At 52.5% G+C, this 23,219-nt stretch overlaps 1 protein-coding gene across 10 annotated transcripts in view; it reads right to left on the reverse strand.

Moving 5' to 3' along the window:
* The window catches only part of MYO9B (myosin IXB), an 89,455-nt gene that overhangs the window by 16,968 nt on the left and 49,268 nt on the right, over positions 1–23,219 (reverse strand). For 4 of the 10 annotated variants that reach the window (XM_059918155.1, XM_059918156.1, XM_059918152.1 and 1 more), the window contains exons 6-20: positions 23,037–23,137; positions 20,964–21,093; positions 18,010–18,099; positions 16,525–16,641; positions 16,033–16,167; positions 13,835–13,956; positions 11,690–11,831; positions 11,152–11,356; positions 9,719–9,800; positions 8,553–8,642; positions 7,165–7,278; positions 5,652–5,691; positions 4,455–4,577; positions 3,493–3,573; positions 1,578–1,688 (exon numbers count right to left, since the gene is read on the reverse strand). In XM_059918155.1, the coding sequence (XP_059774138.1) occupies positions 1,578–1,688; positions 3,493–3,573; positions 4,455–4,577; positions 5,652–5,691; positions 7,165–7,278; positions 8,553–8,642; positions 9,719–9,800; positions 11,152–11,356; positions 11,690–11,831; positions 13,835–13,956; positions 16,033–16,167; positions 16,525–16,641; positions 18,010–18,099; positions 20,964–21,093; positions 23,037–23,137 (1,683 nt within the window). The remainder of the gene's footprint in view (positions 1–1,577; positions 1,689–3,492; positions 3,574–4,454; positions 4,578–5,651; positions 5,692–7,164; positions 7,279–8,552; positions 8,643–9,718; positions 9,801–11,151; positions 11,357–11,689; positions 11,832–13,834; positions 13,957–16,032; positions 16,168–16,524; positions 16,642–18,009; positions 18,100–20,963; positions 21,094–23,036; positions 23,138–23,219) is intronic. The other 6 variants (XM_059918158.1, XM_059918162.1, XM_059918153.1 and 3 more) reach the window with 5 other exon arrangements.

The raw sequence follows: 23,219 nt of genomic DNA on the forward strand, positions 1-23,219 counted from the left end.
AAACAGTCTAAAGCTTAAGGAAGACTGTCGCAGACATAGAGCACCGATCTTTCAGTCAGTCGGCCAGTGACCATTGAGGACCTGCTGGGTGCTGGCGTTGTTGGGGGGCAGCCAGGAGATGGAGCTGCTCTTGGGGGGCCCACAGTCTGGCTCATTATAAAGCTGAATCGTAGCTGGAGGCATGTCCCCCCACTGCCCCAGTTTTTCTGGCCGTGTTGCACGGCATGCGGGATCTTAGTTCCCCAACAGGGATAGAACCCTTGCCCTCTGCAGTGGAAGCACGGCATCCTAACCACTGCACCACCAGGCAAGTCCCAAGGTATGCCCTTTTTAAGTAAACAATTACGCCAAATTTTTAAGAGCCAAGCCATTAATGAGACACACCAGCATTTTCTCCCTTTTTGGTAATTTGCCTTTCCTATTTATGCAGGATCAGAAAGACGATATTCCCACTCTGTGGATGAAAAAGGGAGGCATGCCACAATGAAGCCATGTCCCTGAGGCCATACGGGTAAAACCTGAACGGGGACCAGGTGCTGCCACCTCTGGTTTCAGGCCCAGTGCTCACTTGAGCGCCACACAGCTGCTGCCAGCTCCCAGCATGAGCCAGGGGTTCTCAACCTGGGCCATGTTGACCCCTGGGGACATTCAGTGATACATGGAGACATCTTGGGTTGTCAGAACTCAGGGGAATAGTGTTCCTGGCATCTTGCGGGTGGAGGCCAGGGATGCTGCTCAACACCCAATGGTGCACAGGGCGGCCCTCACCACAGAGAATGACCCAGCCCCAAGTGTCCATGGTGACGTGGTTGAGAAACTGCTGTAATTTGGTCTTCACCAATTTGAGGTTACTGGTGATCTTCTGTGTTTCTAGAAAGCCCAGGGAGTCATCTCTGAAGTCATCACCTCCTTGGGCCTCAGTTTCCATATTGGGAAAATAGGAACCAGGGCCCCCTTGCTGCTGGTTGACAGAATAAAAGAGCTGGGTATAAAAGTGTGTATTACAGGGCTTCCCTGGTGGCGCAGTGGTTGAGAATCTGCCTGCCAATGCGGGGGACACGGGTTTGAGCCCTGGTCTGGGAGGATCCCATATGCTGCGGAGCAACTAGGCCCGTGAGCCACAATTACTGAGCCTGCACGTCTGGAGCCTGTGCTCCGCGACAAGAGAGGCCGCGATAGTGAGAGGCCCGCGCACTGCGATGAAGAGTGGCCCCCGCTTGCTGCAACTAGAGAAAACCCTCGCACAGAAACGAAGACCCAACACAGCCCTAAACAAACAAACAAACAAACAAATAAATAAGAAAGAAAGTGTGTATTACAGAAGATGCTCAATAAAGGGCCGAGCTGCACAGGGATCTGCTTGTGCAGTTCCCTCTTCCCCACTTGGTTTAACACACCTCTTGCGAGGAACTGTGTCCCCCACCGTGAGGAAGAATGATCTGGTACAAATGCCAACAGTGCCAGCGTGGAGAAACCCTAATGGAAAGTGACCTGCCAGGCCCATGCTCCATAGAAGCGCTCTTTCTGGAGGTGGCTAGTGTCCCAGGCAGCCACGCATGTGCACGAGAGCATCCTACCTGGAACGTGTACTTGGCGCTGTAGCCCGACCTCCGGATCCGCACGGTCTCCAGCATGCCTGTGTAGCGCAGCTGCTGCAGCACCAGCTCATCATCGAAACACAGCTCTTTCTGAAACAGGATCGAGCAATCAGGGCAGATGCCTGCAGGTGGCTGGGGACGGGATCCCTGGGAGGAGGTGTCTATTCCCACGTGACTGCCGTCCCTCGGGACTCCAGATACGGATGCAGTCAGGGCACACCCGTGGGCTGGGGCTGATCTGGGAATGTCCCCAACCTGGCAGCCGTGGGCACCTGGAGGATCTGTTTTTTTTTTTTTTCCTTGCTCCAGACATTTTTTTTTGGAATAAAGACATGGGGCCACTCAGCAGTGATGCCTAAGGCATTCATCTCTTCTAGAAAACTTGGCCATCTGATCTGCTCTATTCCCTGCTGTCCGGGAGACAGATGCCACTTCTCACTGCCTCACTCAAGATAATTTGCTGCAAAGAGTTATTTCCTAAAGGCCCCTTCCCAAACCTGTTAAACTCATACCCTGTGCCACGTATCAGGGTGAGTGGTGGGGATTTGGCAGACAGAACACACTGCTGGGCCCCCTGTGGGAGGTGTCACAGGAGAGGGGACCCTGGGCTGAGTCCTGAGGGCCGAGTAGAGGACAGGCAGGGAGCATCTGGGTGAAGGCCCGAAGGAGGAAGGGGAAGCCGAGGGGTGGACAGGGATGCAGGGAGACGCTTGCTGCTGGAGGGGTGGGGGTGAGGGGGAGGAGGGGCTGAAATGAGGCTGGATCAGTGAGCTTCCAGCCCAGAGCTCAGGGGCCTGGACTCCATGTTGGTGGGGGTTATTTTAAGTGGATGGAGGCGAGGGAATGGCATGAGGGGAGGGATGTCATGATTGGGTTGTGGGGGGGGCTTCTGGTATGTGGTGGGCTCTTGGAGACTAGGGATTCTACTCAATACACTAAAAAGCATAGCATAGCGCCCCCTACAGCAAAGAATGATCTGCAGGCATGGCCCTTGTCCAAAGCAGGTGCTGATGGAGTGTTTCCCGAGTTGCCCAAAGCTGAGGCAAAATCCAAATGGGTGGAGAAGACAGGCCTGATTCTGCTGCTGGTGGAAGGTAGGGAAGGGGGACAGAAATCTCTGAGACGCCACTGGGGGACCAGGAATGGGAAGGGAGGGGAGACAGGGTGAGTCCAGGTCCTCGCCTGGGGACGGAAAGCCGTGGCACCTGGCAGGGCCAAGCTGGGCTCTGGACGTTAGCAGAGCGTCCCAGGAGCAGGGGAGAGGCAGGGAAACAGGAGGAGTGGAGACAGAGAGCGTGGGTGAACAGAGTGGCCAGGAGGCACTTGCTCGGAGATCGGTTTGTGCCTGGGAGGGAGCCCAGGTCCCAAATGGCCTCCAGCAAAGTCCCTGAGGGGATGGAGTGGCCAGTGGACCCCTGGGGAGAAGGAAGCCTGGCTGCAAGGGCTGAGCCCGCCACCGTGGGCCCCCACTGGTGCTCTGTCTTTCCAGAAAGTTCAGGATGAGCGGCAGGCTCTGTGCTCCTGTTGCCTGACTTCAGCCTCTCCCTTCCAGCACATTCTCTGCACGGATTGCCTTTGGGATATATCTGAAGAGCACCCCCGACCTGTCCCTCTTCAAACAAACTTTCTCTGGGGCCCCGCCATGTTCCAGACGACGTCTCTATTCTTGGCTCGTCACCAGGTTCCCCTTGCTGCCTCCTGCTGACCCCCCTCTACCCCCAGCCGGCTACAGCACACGTTTACAGTTCCCGAAACCTGTGTGGACACTTGATTCCTTGAGGACTCTCCTGACCAGCCCTCCCCCTCCCCCCCCAACAGGAACACCCCCTGCCGAGCCACCAGACCTCGGCTTGGCTTTCACCTCCCCGGAGACGGAGACGTGGGAGCCCCTCACCTTCTCGGCGTTGGAGCGGATGCAGCGGATGAAGAAGGGCTCTGCCTTCCCCAGCGCCTCCAGGAGCTTATTAAGGGACGTCTGGGGAGAGAGGGGGAAGGTGCTGAGCTGGGACCCCCAGGGGCACACTCCTCGGTGGGAGGGGAGCCAGGTCACCTGCCTGTATCGGCAGGGGGGCATCTGTGTTGATGTGGGACATGGGAGGTTGCAGCAGGACATTCTGACCAGAGGCTGTGCTACCCTGGGGAGCCCCCAAGGGAGCTGAGGGGTCCCCATGGCTGAGAGCCACCATCTTCCCAGGACCATCCAGCTCCTGTTTCTGCCTCAGGTGAAAAGTGGGGGGAAGGTGGTGGAACCAGATAGACTCTTTGTAGGGATTTAAAATACGGGTCAGCCTCAGAAGGGACCATGGATGCAGTGGTTTTAGTCTCTGGCCTGCTGTTTCCAAAGAGGATTTGTGGAAGTTCCTACATGAGGTAATTACAAAAAAAAAACAAAACAAAAAGGGCCAGCGGCCATTGGACCCCACTGAAAAAAAGAAAGAAAGTGTCCCTGAGCTTCCTGGCAACCAGGTAAAAAAAGGGAAACATGACCTAAGGACACAGTTTGGTGGTCACATCAACTCATGTGCTGATTCATGACTCTTTTAACTTGGTGGTTCTCAACCAGGGGTGATTCTGTTACCCCAGGGGAATTTGGCAAGATCCGGAGACTTTTTGGTTGTCATGACTGGACGACGCTACTGGCATCTGGTGGGTGGAGGCTAGAGACGCTGCTCAGCACCCCACAACTCACAGGACGGCCCCCACCACGGAGAATGACCCAACCCCAAATGTCGACCTGCGACAAGGTCAGGAGCCCCCGGGATAACAGTAGGCTGCCTGTGTTGGGTTTGTTTTGACCCAGCCACGTGAGTGTCAGGCTGAGTTCAGCACCGCCTCCTGCCCCCTTGGGCCACCTACCTGGAACTGGGCGCTGATGCTGGGCGGCTTCTTCTTCTTGTGCAGGTGCAGCAGGGACTTGGTGGTGCGGTCGTGCAGGGTCATACTGATGATGAGCTTCAGGGATTTGGAGTCCAGCAGGTTCTAGGATAGAAACACAGGGTCCGGCCTGCCCTCCCAAAACCCCAGCGGGCACTGGGAGAGGCCTCTCGGACGTCCCCGGAGCCACAACAATGCCCCTCCCGGGTGGCAGCTCTGAGGCTCAGTCTTGGGGCTGTGCTGTCAGAGACAGGGTGGGGGCAGGTGGGCCTGGTGGGGGTGACAGGGGGACTGAGCCTGGGCTGTGTCCTGTGGATGGCGCTGCCTCCGGGTGGGCTGATTACAGCCTCTTGTGGCCCGAGTGCCCAGAAGCCAAAAGCTACGGAGTGCTGGCTTCCTTCCTCGCAGCTCAAGGAATGCCAAGCACCCTGTGTTTCCACGTGCGCTCATCCGGCCAGCCCTCCCTCATGGGCCAACCCTTACTGTCGCTGACGAGGGGGACTAGCGCTGTCCCACCTGTTGGCCAGACTGAGGGGTTGCTTTTACTCTCCGTCTGCACGCTGTACGTAGAGACTAGGCAGAGCGTCTGGGTGCACTTGACCCAAGGCCGGCTGCTGGGGTCTTGGCTGCCAGCGGTGCACAGCTGCCCCCTTCCTGACAGGACCCCCCTGGCTGAAGGGCCTCCTCTCCCTGGACGCCCACGAGGTGCTGCAGCCATCCCGCCCTCTGGAGGTGGCTCACAGCTAAAGACCCCTGATGTGGGGATATGACAGAAGGGTCCCATCGCCTCTTGGCGAGCTAAGCTCTGTGGTAAACACTCCTGGGCCCCCCGGGGGATCAGGCTGAGCCCACCTCCTGGCTCAGTCCGGACCCTGCGCAGACTGCTTCCCCCCTCCCTCCCCCACCTCGGGTTTCTCCTGGGAGCTCCCCCTTATACACCACTTGTGCAAAGATCCCCATCACAGGCCCTGCCTCTAGGAAACCCAAACAAAGGCACCTCTGTATCATTTCAACGGGAGACACTGTTTTCTAGAGGGGAAGGGGGAGATGATAGGAAAGGGAAGGAATCAAAGAAGCTTGAGATGTTAAAAGCCACCTCCCGCCCCCCGCCCCAGTTTTCCAGAAAAACTTGAGCCAGGCGCTCGCAAGGCGGTGTCAGACGGTGTCGCACGTGTTTACCTTTGGAATGATCTGCTTTTGTTTGATACCTTTACTTTTCCTGTCAAAATATTAAAAATGGTTTTGTGAACAGAAGGAACACGATGTCTGGATCTGGGTTAGTTCAGCAAGCCACACCTTGCGGGTTAGATGGAGTCAGAACAGAGAGAGGAAGAGTCGGAGGCACAAGTGCAACGAGGCCGCCGCCTCGCCGGGGACCTGGTGGGCTGCTCTGCACACGTGTGGGGGGCTGTGGCTCCTGTGACTGTGCACACCGGCCTCACTGGGCCAGCGGCTGCCCCTGGGGTGGCAGGAGCACTTGGTCTGGGGGCCACTTGGACGTCTGGGAGAAGGGGCGGCTGGTCATCTACAGGGCAGAGCACAGGGCTGGCTATGGGGGAGCTGGGATCTCACAGAACGATGGTGGGATGCCCCAAATGGGGCTTCGGGGGATCCCGCGAGGCTCTGACGCCTACCAGGTGTCCCAGCTCTATTTGCTACACGTTGGCAAACATCAAGCCGGTCCACAGAGACCCTTCCGGACCCCCGCCCCGGCAGCAGGGCAGGGGTCTGTCTCGCAAAGAACTGAGATGGGGCCTGGGTAGCGGAGCCTTTGCACTCGAACTGGCAGAAGGTTAAAAATGAAAGCTGATCTTTTGGCCAAGGGAGGGGGGATGAACCCCACACTCTTAGACATTTATGGAATCTTGCAGAGGAGAGGAAGAGTTTTTAAAAAATTGCAGCTTGGCCTGATTTTAAGACCCGCTGAGGAAATGGTTCCCCACAGATTTGCAAGATGCTCGGCTGTGAGGTTCTGTGTGTGTCAGGTTTCATGTTAATCCCGGTGGGGTGGAATAAGGCATAATAAAAATGACTTTGCAAACAGGCTCCACGGCAGGCACAAGCTTTGCTCTCTGCTGGCCTGAGCCCCGAGCGGTTGCTTGTGCCCATCGGTTGAGGCTGCTGCCCACCTGGTATGTGGCTATGAAAATCATCACCCCTGCTTTGCAGACAGAGGCCAAATGCTCAGAGCACTCAGGTCATGCAGTGAGTTAGTGGGAGGTCCAAACCTAGTCTGTGTGGCTTCTGGCCCTTTTTATCACATCACGCCCACAAAACAGGGTCACGGGATGCGCGGAGGCCCGCAAAATCGCACACCCTCCTTCTGACGGGCGTCTTTATAAGCTCACAGTGGCAAAGGCGGGGGTGGGGCGAGGGGAAGCAAGCCTTGCTCTGCACATTTGGGGGCAGAAAATCAGATGCTTCGTGGGGGAGCATTCCTGTGAAGCTGTGCTGGGCACTGGGGAGCTGGCAAGGATTTGGGTCACAGCGCAGACACCGGGGAGGGAGTATTACGAGGACCACTTAGCGACGGCCGGTGTGAGAACAGAACCACAAGGCAGCGCAGCGTTTAGAGCGGCTGATTCAGTGTTACAGGAAGCCCACGTGGGCCGGGCCGGGGGTCCGGAGTGGGGAGGCGGTCGTTGCACTTGTGGGGGAGCGGGGGGTGCCCACAGCCTCAGGGGGGACTCACAGGATGAAGGTGCGGGGTTTCTGGAGCCGACTGAGGGACTGGAGAAGCCTACGGGGGTCGTCACCCTGCCAGGGCAATCCTTTGATGGTCTTGATGATTTGGTCATGCAAATCGCTGGGTGGAGGGGAGGGGTGCAGTGATAGAGAGAAGACCAAGTTAGAGCAGCGGGCCCGCCACCTCGGGGTCCCTGGCACGGTCGGGACCGTCCCCAGGCCACTGGAGCCAAAACATGCAGCTGGGGGAAGCCTGAACACTGCTGCCACTCCCTCCTGCACCAAGAAGAGGGGTTCAGCCCTCCCGGGAGGCAGGGGGCTGGGGCCACTTCCGGCTGAACAGAGTTTGCAACATGGCATCTCGGATCGCTGGAAAAGGCCTCACGTTTAAGAGCCTCTTGGAGTGTGTAAAAAGTATCAAGGGGCTACTGAAAACAGAAGACCGGGGAGGTCTCTGTGGGAAGCAGCAGATTAGTTTCTCTTGATGGTTCTGTGGGCTGCCTCCTTGTGGGCTTCAAGAAATGCCTTGGGAAGAACAAACTGGAATTCACAGGCGGATTATCAACCGGGGGCCATGCCGCCCCCTGCCCCCCATCCCCCACGCTTGGCTGTCCTGACTGGGGGAGGGAGCGCTACTGGCATCTGGAGGGTGGAGGCCAGGGATGCCCTCAATTCCTTGCAGTGCACAGGACGGCCCGACCACAGGGTGACCCGGCCGAGTGCCAAGGGTGAGAAACCCTAGCTGAAGATCCTTACCCCCCAAAATCCGACCTTATTAGCTTTCCTTTGTTCAGTCGCCGTGGTTTCAGGGCTGAGCATACGTTTTAGGTGTGAGGATGAGAATGGCTTAGAGACAAAAATTGAATGCTCTGAAAATGGACATTCGCCAAAAATGTCTAGATGACAAATGTTTTGGATAGAACGTCTAGAAATGAGGTAGGTAGTGATGGCTGCAGGATGAGCTGGGACTTTCTCTCTTTTGTAAAAATTCCTCGTTCCAGTTATTTTAAATACATGTTTAAGCTCTGAGCAGTTGGCCTGGGAAGAGCCCGATCGGCAGCCCCTTGTCTGTGTTCCATGCACCATGCCCAGGGCCGGACTGGCCACACTTACCTCTGCTCCCTCACCCTCCAGGGAGGCACAGAGCAAAGACAACAGAGGGGTCACGTTTCACCTCCACACCCTGAGCGGTCAGTGCAGCGGCCAGAGCTCCTGATGACAACGAGGCCCTCGGCTTCAGCCCACACCTCCCCGACATGGCCAAAGCTGGCGAGAGTGCCCCTCGGCTCGCCGATCCCCTCTCTCGCTCTGGATGCTGCGCTGAGCACCTCGGATGACGGCTCCTCTGGGCGTGCCTCCCTGGTCTTGGGTTCGAAGGCCCTTGCTTCTACTTACTTCTTGCTTTCATAGAAAGCAATGATGTCCTCAAAAGCGTTAATATCGAACTCCTCAGAGCCGTCAAATGAGAAATCTAGCATTGAGCAGCTGAAAGGGAGAATCTGTATAAACTAAATGCGCTCTTGGGGCAGGACTCGCAGCCCGGGGGCCAGGCCCTGGGGAGACCAAGTGGGTCAGGGGCCACTTTCAAATACTGGGAAGTGGTTTTTTTTTTTCTTTTGCCTCCTTTTGGGTGAAAAAGCTGATTTAAAAATGCACCTTTTTAAAAGCAGGAAAATGACACGCTGCTTTCAGACAAACGACATGGGGTCACTTACCTAGGTGCTAAGCTCTACCTCCACACATATGCGTTTGTGAATCTCCTGAGGGAGTTTTTATTATAAAGTGTTCAAAAATAAAATGACTTTTTCATGTTTCGAAATTTAGTGACTCGCTCCTGGGGAATTTATTGAGTCTTGAGAAAGAGTTTGGGGACTCAGCTGCCCCAGGGCCTTTGCATATGCTGCCTCCATGGCTAGCACACCCTGCCTGCCTTGTCTGGCCCAAGTGGTTCCCTTCTCAATGTAGCCTGCCTCTCTCAGGCTGCCAGAAGGGTCCCTCCCCTGGCTTTGTCACGGCCTCAGATGTCTGTCCAGTGTAGCCTTTTTTAATCCTGGAAGCACAAGCCCGCTCACTTTTACGCTCAGTAGCAACTGGGGTACGTGGAGGACCCTTGGCCATTGCTAGGTGGCCACATGACACCCTGTGTCACCTTATAGGCAATGGTGCATCTGTGTTTCTGACTGAGAGTGAAGTAACTTAGTCGATCAGCTTTCGGGACACCCCAGGCAGGCTAAGGGCGGAAGTGCTCTTAAATCAAGCTTGTTGCTCTGTGAGACCAGCAGCCCTTTGGCCCCACCCGCCAACGGTCACGACCGGCCATGAAAAGATCCTTTGTAAACTGAGCCGCCCACATCCCCCTAACGCAGATGATGCACGAGGCCTGCCTCGCAGAAATGCGGCCACCAGATGCCGTTACTTCTGGGTCTTTCTGGTTCAAGCGGCTGCTGTGTTCCTTATTCTGGTCAACCCGACCTGGGTTCAGAGTGTCGGGTTTCTGGCGCCATTTTAAACAATGCCGCTGCCTACTGGCTTCACTTGGGATAAATCAAGGTCTCGCTCACCGGTACAGTTTTTCCGATGGGGTGCTGGCTCCTCTCTGCAGCTCTCCCAGGTGACCTCGGGCACCAGAGCTGCCCAGACCTGCTGGGGACACAGAGCAGATGAAGTTTGGGGGGGTGGGGGTCGCCTGCAGCTGAAGGGCTTTGTAACTTTTCCATGGAGGCTGTGATCCTGACTTGAGCCCGTTTAAAAAAAAAAAAAAAAGGGCTTGACACTCAAATTTGGGCAGAACGGGGAACTGTGAAATGTTTCATTCCCTACAAAACAGCACCATCTATTTCCTGCTTCTCATAAAGGCTTTAACCTTTTGGTCCTCCTTTAGTCGACACCCTTCCTAAAACGGCATGCCGTGGCTGGTATCTGGAGCTGAGTGACCCTGGGGGAGCCACTCAGCTCTTCTGGGCCTCAGGTTATCCTCACAGAAAAGTGGTGACACACCTTCCTGCCTTGTGCGGATGAGGAGGTTAAATTATACACCCCGCTACAGACTTTCCGTTTGGGACGATAAAAGACCTTGGGAGCTAATTTACAACAGCCAAGGCATGAAAGCAACCTAAATGTCCATCAACAGATGAATGGATAAAGAAGATGTGGTATATTTACACAATGGAATATTACTCAGCCATAAAAAAGAATGAAACAGGGGGCTTCCCTGGTGGTGCGGTGGTTGAGAATCTGCCTGCCAATGCAGGGAACACGGGTTCGAGCCCTGGTCTGGGAAGATCCCACATGCCGCGGAGCAACTAGGCCCGTGAGCCACAACTACTGAGCCTGCGCGTCTGGAGCCTGTGCTCCGCAACAAGAGAGGCCGCGATAGTGAAGAGGCCCGTGCACCGTGATGAAGATTGGCCCCCGCTTGCCGCAACTAGAGAAAGCCCTCGCACAGAAACGAAGATCTAACACAGCCAAAAATAAATATAAAAATAAATAAATAAATAAAAGATTACCAAAGGAAAAAAAAAAAAGAATGAAACAATGCCATTTGCAGAACACGGATGGACCTAGAAATTATCATACTAAATGAAGTGAGTCAGACAGAGAAAGACAAATTTTATATGCTATCACTTATACGTCGCATCTGAAAAATAGTACAAATGAACTTATTTACTAAACAGACTCATAGATATAGAAAACAAACCTATGGTTAACCGAAGGAAAAGGGTGGCGGGAGGGATAAATTAGGAGTTTGGGATTAGCAGATACAAACTATTATATATAAAATAAACAACAAAGTCCTACTGTATAGCACTGGGAACTATAGTCAATATCTTGCAATAAACTATAATGGAAAAGAAAAAAAAAAAAAAGAGTTTGGGGAGCCAGACAGAAGTGCTGGCTGTACAACCTCGGGAATGTGCTAAAGGCAATGAAATTTTACGCTTTGCAATGGACTATGAACGCCCTCTTCTCAACAGTGACCTGGGGACCCTCCTACCTGCAGCCTTTTCAGCCCTCTCGGCCCGCAGACGCCCGGCCTCCCGGAGCACGGCCATGGCCTGGATGGCAGCCCGGAGCACCGCCCAGCGGAACACGGCCACGGGGTCCATGCCGATGAGCTCCCGCACGTAGGAGCTGTCGCTGCCCCGCAGGAGGGCCACTATGTCTGGCCGCATGTAGTCCATGTTCTTCTCCCGGAAGTCCTGGTGGGGGGGGGGGGGTGGCAGGAGGGATGATGGAGGCGGGTGGTCCCTTGCCAGTGCCGGCCGAGGCCCTGGGGGCCGGCACGGGAAGGGCTAGCGGGCGGTGCATCTCAACAACAGAGAGGTGGTTCCTGCCCGTGGAGCCCTCGACAGTAGAGCCAGGGGTTTGACACTGGGTCCGAGAGCCCTGGAACCTCGCCCAGCAAAAGCAATAAAGAGGAGGGACGGAGCAAGTGCCAGAGGGAAGGGGCCTCCAGGGTACCCACGCGGTCCCCTTCCCGCCTCCCGGGCAGAGCGTGACTTGACTGATGATGGCAGCGGATGGCTGTGTACCTTGATCTGATATTTCACTTTCCCTGCGAAGTGCTGAATGATGAACGCCGGCTCCATGACGGGGGTGCCGAGGAAGTATCTGTTGTCCTCATGCTGCTGTTTGAACTTGGCCAGCAGGGTCTGGCTCGTGGCGTGGGGAAAGCTGGGAAGAGGATGTAAGACCTTTAACTGCAGGAACTGCGGCCGGTCACCCGCTCTGTGTTGCAGGTCGCGGGCCCTCCGTGGATGAGGGGGACGAGTGCTTGGGCTGCTGCAGGCTGAGCACGGGGCCGAGGGCCGGGAACCTGCCACCTGGCTTGAAGAGGCCACGAGCAAAGTGATGCACTTGGGGCTGCGGAGCAAACTTGGAACGGGCAGAGCAGCCCAGGGCTCACGCGAACGTGCGGTCCAGGCAAGACTGGGACCTGGGCCTACCAGGGGCAGCTCCTGGAATAATTCCAGGACGGGGTGACTTCTGGTCTCAGGTCCATCTGTACCTGGGTGCTGTGTCTTGGAGTGGGTCTTGCCCATGCTCCTCTGTTAGAGGGAGGGGCCGGGAGACCAGGATGAAGCAGGGAGGGGGGCTGGGGGCAGAATAAGGGAGCCGTTGTACCTGGCTATTTTGGCCTCCCTGGAAGGAAATGCCACAGCCAGCTCTGGCATCCCCAGCCTCTGCCCAGCCTCACCGCAAAACACGGGCAGCAAGACGTGCCTCCAAATCCCCGACGCCTGGCTCCATGGCTTAACAGGGGGCAGAGGAGGCGATTCTGCAGCTACAAGGCACATCATTGCCAGGGCCACGGTGTGGAGAGTGAGAGATCCATTCACTCAGTTGTGGAAATAAATAACATTTTAACGCACTATTTTAGAAAATTCAATTCAATGCCTTCTCCGCCCCTGCCCCCATTCCCCCAACTCCATGATGAACTAAAATAGCAAGATTTTCTTTTTTTTTTTTCTTTAAATAGCAAGATTTTAAACAAAGACAAATCCGACCCTGCTCAGCCCCGCCCTGTCTTGCACGCTTCCCCCAGATTCGGCTCTGGGAGTTTCCTGGGAGTGATGACTTAGCCCTTCCTAGCACCCTGCCTCTTCCCTTGTCTAAACATTCTCTCCCCAGATCCCGGCCTAGGATGGATGTGTCCTGTCCTGGACGGGACTTGGTCTGAGACAGGAGGTATGCCTGATTCACACCAGCCCTGAGGGGACTTCAGCAGCAAACAAGGGGCCTGATAAAGTGGTTGATAAAAAGACTGTCCACATCCGGACCCCCAGAACCTGTGAACGTGACCTTAGATGTAATCAAGTTAAGATGAGGTCATCAGGGGGAAATTCCCTGGCAGTCCAGTGGTTGGGTCTCAGAGCTTTCACTACTGAGGGCCCAGGGTTCAACCTGGTCGGGGAACTAAGATCCCACAAGCTGCGTGGTGGTATGACCAAAAAAAAAAAAAAAGGGAGGTCATTAGGGTTGGCACTAATCTAATAGGACTGGAGTCCTTATAAGAGGGGATGAGACAGAAAGAGAGAAGATGATGTAACTAAAGAGGCAGAGATTGATTGGAGTGATACGGCCACAAGCCAAGAACACCTGGACCCCCAGAAGCTGGAAGATGCAAAGAAACATCCTCCCCTAGAGCCTTTGGAGGGAGGGTGGCCCTTCCCACACTTTGATTTCAGCCCACCAGTACTGATTTTGGACTTCTCCAAAACGGTGAGAGAATACATTTGTTGGTTTAGGCTGTCTGTGATTTCAGGAACTCTGGCTGGGTGACCAAGCATGAAGCACCTTAAAAATACCTTCAGCCTGCATCGTGTCCTGCAGACGAGGGGCGGCAGGCTTGGTGGAGAGTCTCGCATTTGGGCCCCTGATTCCATGCCCTGCCCTTTGCAAGGACGCACCAAGCCCGTGCCCAGTTTCTAGATTCAGGTCCCACAATACTTTCCCGAGGACTCCCAGGAGGGTGTGTTTCCAAGTTCATAGCTATCTCAAGTGTTAATATTTCTGTGGTGGATGGTACTGTATTTTGCAAACGTGAGGTCAGGATTTGTGGCCGCATGAGTCTGAGCAACTTGGAAGTTCTTGGGATGGTATGGATTTGGGGTAAGGCTCTGGGGCTGCAGAGCCGGAATGAGTGCCAGCGGACGCACTGGGCCGTGGACACTCACTTGCTCTCTTCATCCAGGAGATAGAAGAGGCCGGTGGGCTTCTTGCTGATCAGATGGATGCAGCCAACGTTGTCCGTGTAGTCGATGTTGTGCCACGAGATCCCTTCGCTCTGGTACTCCTCCTGCAGGGTTCGAGGGGTATCCGGTAAGTTCATCATTTCATGGACAGGTTAATATTTACGTAGCACACGTCGCATAAAAAACATGTTTTATTTACGCATGCCTGTACATATTTAAATATAAATGTGCAAATAACACAGAATGCACATTAATGTACCAACAGGAATATAACAATAAAAATAGAAAATTATTCAATAAATGAACAGTTAGCCACAGGGACGCACATTCTCAAACATCTACAGTAAGTCCCCTACATACGAACCTTCAAGTTGCGAACTTGCAAAGATGCAAATGTGCATTTGCATGTCCAATCACTTAAGTTAGTTCACGTGTCTGGCGTACACTGTCACATGCGTGTGTCCTCTACAAGTGGTTGTGCAGCTTGCCCTCTGTCTCCTATTGCTGATGATCCTTCAGCTCTACCATCGCCTACCTCCTCTCCCTCCTCCAGTCAGTCACCCTTCTTTCCTGTTCACTCGATGCCAGTCTCTGTATGCCAGCTGTTGTACTGTACTACTGTACTTTTCAAGGTACTGTATTGTAAGATTAAAAATGTTTTCTTTATTTTTTGTGTTTGTTTGTTATTTTTTTAAAAATTAATTAATTAATTTATTTTTGGCTGCATTGGGTCTTTGTTGCTGTGCGCGGGCTTTCTCTAGTTGCAATGAGCGGGGGCTACTCTTCGGTGCAGTGCGCGGGCGTCTCATTGCGGTGGCTTCTCTTGTTGTGGAGCACGGGCTCTAGGCGCGCGGGCTTCAGTAGTTGTGGCACGTGGGCTCAGTAGTTGTGGCTCGTGGGCTCCAGAGCACAGGCTCGGTAGTTGTGGCGCACAGGCCTAGTTGCTCCGCGGCATGTGGGATCTTCCCAGACCAGGGCTCGAACCCGTGTCCCCTGCATTGGCAGGTGGATTCTTAACCACTGTGCCACCAGGGAAGTCCCTGTTTGTTTGTTTTTTATGTATTATTTGTGTGAAAAGTATTATAAACCTATTACAGTACAGTACTATATAGCTAATGGTGTTAGTTGCATACCTAGGCTAACTTTGTTGGACTTACGAACAAATTGTACTTACAAATGCGCCCTCGGAACGGAACTCATTCGTAATGTAGGGGATTTACTGTATCACAGTAAAGTGCTGAAAATCACACGTAAAACCCCCCAGGGGTCAGCAAGCTTTCTTTGTAAAGGGCCAGATGGTAAATATGTTAGGCTTTACAAGTTAGATGGTGTCTACACGATGACTCAGCTTTGCTGTTGTATCGTGAAAGCAGCCACAGATGCTATGTCAACAAATGGGCGTGGCCATGTGCCAATAACTTTGGGCGGCCCCTGCTCTGGAACTGCAATGTCCGATAGTCATATAATGTGAGAGACCCATGTCACTTCGAATTTCTAACAGCCATGTTTAAAAATGTGAAAAGAAACAGGTGAAGTTAACTTTAACAATATACTTAATTTAACCCAACATGCCCAAGGTGTATGATGTATGTCAACACGTAATTGACATAAAAAATTACCAACAAGGCATTTTACATTCGCTTTTTGCCCCCAAGCTATGTCTTTGCAATCCGCTATGTATTTTGCATTTCCTGCACAACTCAATTCGGACCAGCCATATTTCAAGTGAGAAATGTGAGTTTCAGCCAAAAGGCGTAATAGTAAAACTAGCTAAACATCTCTATAAACCCATCAGTTTTCTTTCCCCATCAGAATCAATCATGGGAAGGATGATACTTGGGTAAAGACGGCTGGTTATTTCTCAGTGAGAAGATGCGTAAGACGGTGTATCTTTATTGTTGACTGAAGCAAATCCTTACAAGGCAACTCAGTTTCTCTCCCACCAAAAGGACTTTCATGTCTGAGCAGAGAGAAGGTACAAAATTGACCTGTGGCCCCAAATATTCCTGCCGTTTGCCTCATCCTGGGCTGGGTGGGAATGTTCCCAGACTCTCCCTTTTCTTGCAGAGAAAAATTCTGGGGCGGGTTTGATGACAAACCAGGTCCCAAGCGAGATCCTGGTTCTGGCTCATTCTGTTCCTCCTTGGGTGGGATGGGCAAATAAGATGGTATTTCCTTACCTGCTCCAGTTTGAAAATGTGCTGGTTGAAGTAATACTGGAGCTGCTCGTTGGCGTAGTTGATGCAGAACTGTTCAAAACTGTTCCTCTCAAAGTCTTCAAACCCAAAGATGTCGAGGACCCCGATGGACAAGCACTGGGGGAGACAGAGAGGATGGTTATTACTGGTGGGCCCTCCCTCAGGAGCAACCTGTCTGGTGGTGGGGGCCTTAGAACCTGTAATATTAAACAAGGAGCCCTATGGTTTTTTGATTTTTGGTTTCTGTTTTGTTTTGGGCCACGCTGCATGGCATGCAGGATATTAGTTCCTGGACCAGGGATTGAACCGGTGCCCCCTGCAGTGGAAGCCTGGAGTCCTGTGTTTTCATTCTGTGCTGGGCCCTGAGAATCACATCCCGTTGGTTCCCTGGCCCCGGCCTGGGAGGAACTGGCCCATGCCCGACTGACTGCAGCTGATGTCATGGGTTGCCTGCCGAGGGTGTGTAGTCCTCACCGAGACGGACTCTTCCATGTCCTTCTTGTTGAGGAGGGCGTGGTTGATCCGCAGCACGATCCAATCGAACAGGGCGCTGTATAGTGACTTGGCCATGGAGTCGCGGGCGGTGACGGCCTGTGGGCACAGAGGGGGTGTCACACCTTGGCAGGGCAGGCCCTGAGGTCTGTATGCACAGGGAGATTGAAGTGGTGACTTGAAACACCCAACTCATCTGACAAGCCCCCTTCTCGCTTTGCATGCTGTCCTGTCAGCTTGGCTGCCCTGGCCCACCCAAGCATGAAGCGTGAAGCCCTGACCTGGCAGCCTGCGGTTTGGCCAAGTCTTTCTCATGGGCCGGCTGGCCTCAAAGCACCCTGGGGACTGCTGGGGTGGGAACGCAGGCTCAGGGAGGGCACCGTGGGAGAACGAACCAGGAGGCTGGGCTGGGTTCAAAGCCAGGTCCCTTGTGGTTCTGGGAGCACCATGGGCCCCACCACTGGGTGCCTAAAAGCAGTGATGGTCTTTACCATTTTTTAAAAAGGCTTGTTGGGGTCTAATTTACATACAAGGAATTCCTTCTCTGTATGTTCTCAGATCTAAGTTGCGACAAGACTCACTTGGCCTGCTATCAAGATCTAGAACGAGTCCCTCTGGTTTTGTGGAAATGGAGCCGTGTAGGACGCAGCCCTGTACCTGGTCCTTTTCTGCTCAGCTTGGCGCCTCTGGGGAGCAGCCGTGCTGCAGGCTCAGGTGACCTGCGGCACCTTTCACGTACCACGGCTGGGTGCCTTTGCCCACGGGGGCTCCAGCTGTCTGCAGTACCCATTTCAGATGCCTGAGCAGCTTCCACCACCAGCTAAAAATCCTCCCCCCCCGCTCACCGTGGCTAGGTACTTTCCTGCTGCTCCCCAAGCTACAAGTCTAGAGGTGTAAAAACATAAGAAAAACACATCACAGAGAAAACATCGAGGCTGGGGCAAAGGCCAGGGAGAGGTGCCTTATCAAGATTTAGGGACCCACACAACGGTTGTAAAGGTCATGCTCAAGCCCTGGGGTCGGCAAGCTTTTTCGGGCAAGGGCCAGTGAGTCAATAGGATCAGCTTTGCAGGCCAGCTCTGTCGCTGCAGCAGGAGAGCAGCATGTGAATGAATGGGCGTGGCTGTATGAAAATAAAGCTTTATTGACAGAAGCAGGCAGTGGGCCGAGTTTGGCCTGTGGGCCGCAGGTGGCTATCCTCTGCTGGTGAGAACCAGCGTGCCCGCTGAGCAGCTGGACGTAGACACCAACACACGTGGCCCCGGCTCTGGCCTTCGAGCTGTATAGGCTGCTTTGCGCCACACCTGAGCTCACGTGAAAACCAGAATGTCGCCAGGGTTCTCCTCTGTCACTTTAGGGGCAGGAAAAAGACTACCCATGCCAGCTGTTCCCAAAGGACTCCCCCTCTGCCCTGAGCACTCATATTTCTGGGCCTGGCACCTCACGGAAGCCCAGGGCAGCACTCACCTCGCTGAGACTATAGGGAAGGATGAGTTTGTCATTGGAGGTCACCGTTTTTCTTTTGGTCAGAACTTCCACTAAGATTTCTCGCTTCACCTGTTTCAGGGTCAAGGGGTGGGGGGGAGGGATAAATTAGAAGCTTGGGATTAACAGATACACACTACTATTTTTATATAAAATAGATAAACAACGAGGTCCTACTGTATAGCACAGTGAACTATATTCAATATCTTGGAATAACCTATAATGGAAAAGAATCTAAAAAAGAATATATATATATATATATTCATACGCACACACAAACACATATATATGAAACACTTCGCTATACACCAGAAACTAACACAGCATTGTAAACCAACTATGCTTCAATTAAAAAAATTAATTAATTAATTAAAAAAAAATGAGAGAGAGAGAGAGAAGGGGAGGAAAGTTGGAGAGCTCATGGACTGGATCCTTGTGTCACTGAGGCAAGGCGTGGGGAGGGAGGGAGAAGGACACCCAGCAGCTGGGCCGGGAAGTGGGCCCAAAGCCCACCCTCAGGGCTGCCAATCCACGGTGTGTGCTACGCCTGGTGTGTCTCAAAATTATCCCCACCCACAGGCTTGCTCGATGGCCCTGACAGTGTGGTCACACAGGCCTGGGTGTCACCGCGGGCCTCGGGCCCAGGTGCTGCCTGGCGACCTGTGTTAAAGCTGTCGCTGTTGGAGTGGGTTCCTGGCCTGGGTGCAGGGGCTGAGCAAGGGGCCTGGCTCTCCCTGACTGCCGAGTCCCATCCATGAGAAGTCAAGTGTTGGGGCAGCAGAGCAGCCCCCGGTCTCCCAGCAGATGTGCTCACTCATCCTCATGAGCACAACAGGAGCTGGGGCTCCCTGACGCAGGCGCACTTTAAGAGCCACAGATGGAATGCATGCTTAGAAGACAGCCTCAGCACCACAGGTATTTGGGGCTGGGTCATTCTTTGCTGTAGGGGGACTGTCTTGTGCATTCCATTATGTCAAACAGCATCCCTGGCCTCCATCCACCAGATGACAGTAGTACCCCCCAAACGACTGCCCAGTGCTCCTGGGGTTGAGGACAAGCGGACGAGGGGATGGTCCAATCACAAAATGACCTCGCTGATCAAAAGATGATTGTTTTAAAAAAATGAAGTATAGTTGATTTACAATATTATGTTAGTTACAGGTGTACAGCAAAGTGATTCAGTTTTATGTATATATATAAACGATAATTTTGAAGAGCCTTTCAAGTGAGGGGCTGAGATGGGAGAGCCCCAGAGGGAGTCCTTCTGAAATGAGGAAGGGTCAAAAAGATACCTGTACCCCAATGTTCACAGCAGCACTATTTACAATAGCTGAGACATGGAAGCAATCCAAGTGTCCGTCAACAGATGAATGGATAAAGATGTGGCACATATATACAATTGAATATTATTCAGCCATAAAAAAGAATGAAATAATGCCATTTACAGCAACATGGATGGACTTAAGAGACTATCATTCTAAGTGAAGTAAGTCAGACAGAGAAAGATAAATATCATATGATATCGCTTATATGTGGAATCTAAAAAAAAAGGATACAGGGACTTCCCTGGTGGTCCAGTGGTAAAGAATCCGCCTTCCAATGCAGGAGATGCGGGTTCGATCCCTGGTCAGGGAACTAAGATCCCACATGCCATGGGGCAACTAAGCCCGTGAGCCACAACTAGAGAGAGAAAACCCACACGCCACAACTAGAGAGAAGCCCATGCGCCACAAGGAAGAACCCGCATGCCGCAATGAAGATCCCACGTGCCGCAACTAAAAACCGATGCAACCAAAAATAAAAAAAATTTAAAAAAATTTAAAAAATGATACAAACTTATTTACAAGAGAGAAACAGAATCACAGACATAGAAAACAAACTTATGGTTACCAAAGGGGAAAGGGTGGGGCGAGGGATAAATTAGGTGTTTGGGATTAAAGTATACACACTATGGGGCTTCCCTGGTGGTGCAGTGGTTCAGAATTCGCCTGCCAATGCAGGGGACACAGGTTCGAGCCCTGGTCTGGGAAAAGCCCACATGCTGCAGAACAACTAAGCCCGTGCACTACAACTACTGAGCCTGCGCTCTAGAGCCCACGAGCCACAACTAAAGCCCACGTGCCTAGAGCCCGTGCTCCGCAACAAGAGAAGCCACCGCAATGAGAAGCCCGCGCACCGCAACGAAGAGTAGCCCCCGCTCTCCGCAACCAGAGAAAAGCCCGTGTGCAGCAACGAAGACCCAACGCAGCCAAAAGAAAAAATAAATTTATATAAAAAAATAAAGTATACACACTACTATATATAAAATACACAACCAACTGTACAGCATACAGCAAAGGGAACTATACTCAATATCTTTTAATAACCTATAATGGAAAAAAATCTCTCACTTATATATGGAATTTCAAAAAACGAAAAGCAGCCCCCAACTCCCCCCCAAGCTCCTAGATACAGAGAAGAGAATGGTGGCTGCCAGAGATGGAGGGTGGGCAAAATGTGTGAAGGTGGTCAAAAGGCACAAACTTCTGGTTATAAAATAAGTCATGGGGATGTAGTGTACAGCATGGCGACTGTGGCTAACATTACCGTATTGCATAATTGAAAGTTGCTAAGAGAGTAGACCTTAGAAGTTCTCATCACAAGAGAAAAGAAAACCCTGTTGCCACCTAGGGTGACAAATGTAACTAGACTTACTGCGGTGATCATTTTGCAACATATACAGATACCGAATCATTATGTTGTATACCTGAAACTAAAATAATGTCGTATGTTAATTATACCTTAATTAAAAAAAAAAAAAAAAGAAATGAGGAAGGGACACAGCAGTGATGGTGAGGGGAGGAAGCAGGCAGACAGGCCCCAGTTTACAGAAGCGCAGTCAGTGAAGGAAGTTCTGGGCCTCGGTGGCCACTGTGGCTGAGGACAGGGGGCAGTACCTTCAGGAGCTGTGACAGTGTGTCAAGCACCGCAGGGGGCCCCACCTCCAAGCCTTCGTCTCGGCCCGTGGCTTTCTTCTTGTAAGTGACGTTGCCCAGGTACAGGATGGCCGAGAGGATGGAAAAGATCCTGGAGGAGAAAAGGAACCTAGGTCGGGGCACCTTCCCCAGTCGTGAGACAGCAATAGTTTCCAGTGAACTGGGCCCAAGTTTCCAGTGAACGAGGCTGAATTCGTAAAACCAGCAATTCCAGTCAGAACACACGAAATCCGAAAGATGTCCAATCCTCCACTGGGGACTCTTTGTGGAATAGGACTTGGGAGGCACATATCTCTATTTTTTTTTTTGGTGGTAGTGGTGTTGGGGGGAGCTTAAAATTTTTCTTTTTATGGAGGCATAACATGCATACAAAAAAACCCCCCCCCCCAAAAAAAAAAAAGCACACAATTCCCCAAGTATAGAGTTTTGATGAAGTGTCACAAAATGTACAGATACCTGTAACTGGCACTCAGACCAAGGAATAGAACATTTTGGGCCCTGGAACCATCCCCCCGGCCCCACCAAGCCCACACAGAGGAACCACTGTCCTGACATCTAACACCGTCTGTGAACCTGACTTCGGTGAAATCACGTGTACTTGCATCTGGCCTCTTACTGAAAAGGTGTGAGATGGGAGCCAGGCGTGTTACCGTGTGTAGCACTGTCCCTTCTTAATGCTGCCGACCAGCACTTCTCAGCCTCCGCACTGCTGGCACCTGGCTTCTACCTACCCGGCTCCCTTCCCACCCCTGCAGTGTGACACTCTAAAATGTCTCCAGGCAAGCCCAGGTGTCCCCTGGGGGCGGAACTGGGGCCCCAGTGAGAACCACTGCTGTGTGTGGGGTTGTCCAGGTAGTCGGCAAACTGGGGTCCCATTTTTGTACAGCCCCTTAGCTAAGAACGGTTCTTAAGGGAATTCCTGGTGGTCTGCACTTTCACTGCCGAGGGCACGGGTTCAATCCCTGGTCAGGGAACTAAGATCCCGCTGGGTGGGGTGGTGGGGAGGAACGGTTCTTCAATTTTTAAAGGGTCGTTAAGAAAGAAAACAGAACGCAAAGAACACGCCACAGAGACCATGTGGCCCACGAAGCTGAGAATATTTACTATCTGTCTCTCTCCAGAAAGTTTGCTGACCCCTGAAGGGATATATCACAATGTGTTTATTTATTTAATCTCTGGTTGGTGGGCATTTGGGAGGGTTTCCAGGTTTGGGGGCCGTTATAAACAAGGCTGCTGTGTGCCTTCATGTGCGTGTCTCTGGGTGAGCAAATGTATGCATTTGGTTGTGTACACGCATCCGTAGTAGAAACTGCCAAATGGTTGTCCACAGCAGTTGGCCCCATTCGTGCCCCCCTAGCACCATGCTCGGCAGAGATGTTCCCTCTGGGTATCCTGGTCGCCCGGGCAGGTGTGGAGGACACCCTGTGTGGTTTTGAAGAATTAAAACAATTTTTAATTGTGGTCAAATACACATCATATAAAATTTGCTTTCTTGACCGTTTTTAGGTGTATGGCTCCGCACTGTGAGGTATACCCACACTGTTGGGCAAAAGCCCTGTGGTTTTTTGTTTTTTGGGTAAATATACCTGAGTAAATTTTATTTTATTAGATTTCTTTCTTCATCTACTGAGATAGTGTAGCTTTCTGCTAATTAACAGAATCTGTTAATTAGTCTGTTAATGTGGGGCTTAAGATTTTTATATGATGGAGGAATTCCCTGGCGGTCCAGTGGTTAGGAGTCTGTGCTTTCACTGCCGAGGGCCCGGATTCGATCCCTGGTCGGGCAACTAAGATCCCACAAGCCAAGTGATGCAGCCAAAAAAAAAAAAAAGATTTTAAAATGATGAATGACCTTTGAAAAGCCCTGTGGTTTTAACTGGCATCTCTCAATGGCTAATGACGAGCATCCCCTGTCACTGCGCTACTCTCCTTAGTGAGGCTCCTACGAGGGGGTGGGTCACATCTCAGAGTGACTGGTAAGCCCCAGGGGTGCCTGTGTGGGAGATGGCAGGGCGGCTGCGCCCGCCCACTTACTGCTTCTTGGTGGCAGGGAGGAAGCCCACCATCTCCATGGCCTGCTTGAGTCTTTCAAAGTCGTGCTTGAGGTCCTCCCCATCTTCAATCTTCAAGTTATGCTGAAAAACAAAGTCGGCAGTGCTCTGGGTACTTCTGGGCTGGTGAGGGTGGTGCGCGAGGATGATTTTGGCTGGAACTGAT

This window comes from Balaenoptera ricei, chromosome 3 (genome assembly GCF_028023285.1).
Source record: "Balaenoptera ricei isolate mBalRic1 chromosome 3, mBalRic1.hap2, whole genome shotgun sequence".
Taxonomy (NCBI): Eukaryota; Metazoa; Chordata; class Mammalia; order Artiodactyla; family Balaenopteridae; genus Balaenoptera; species Balaenoptera ricei.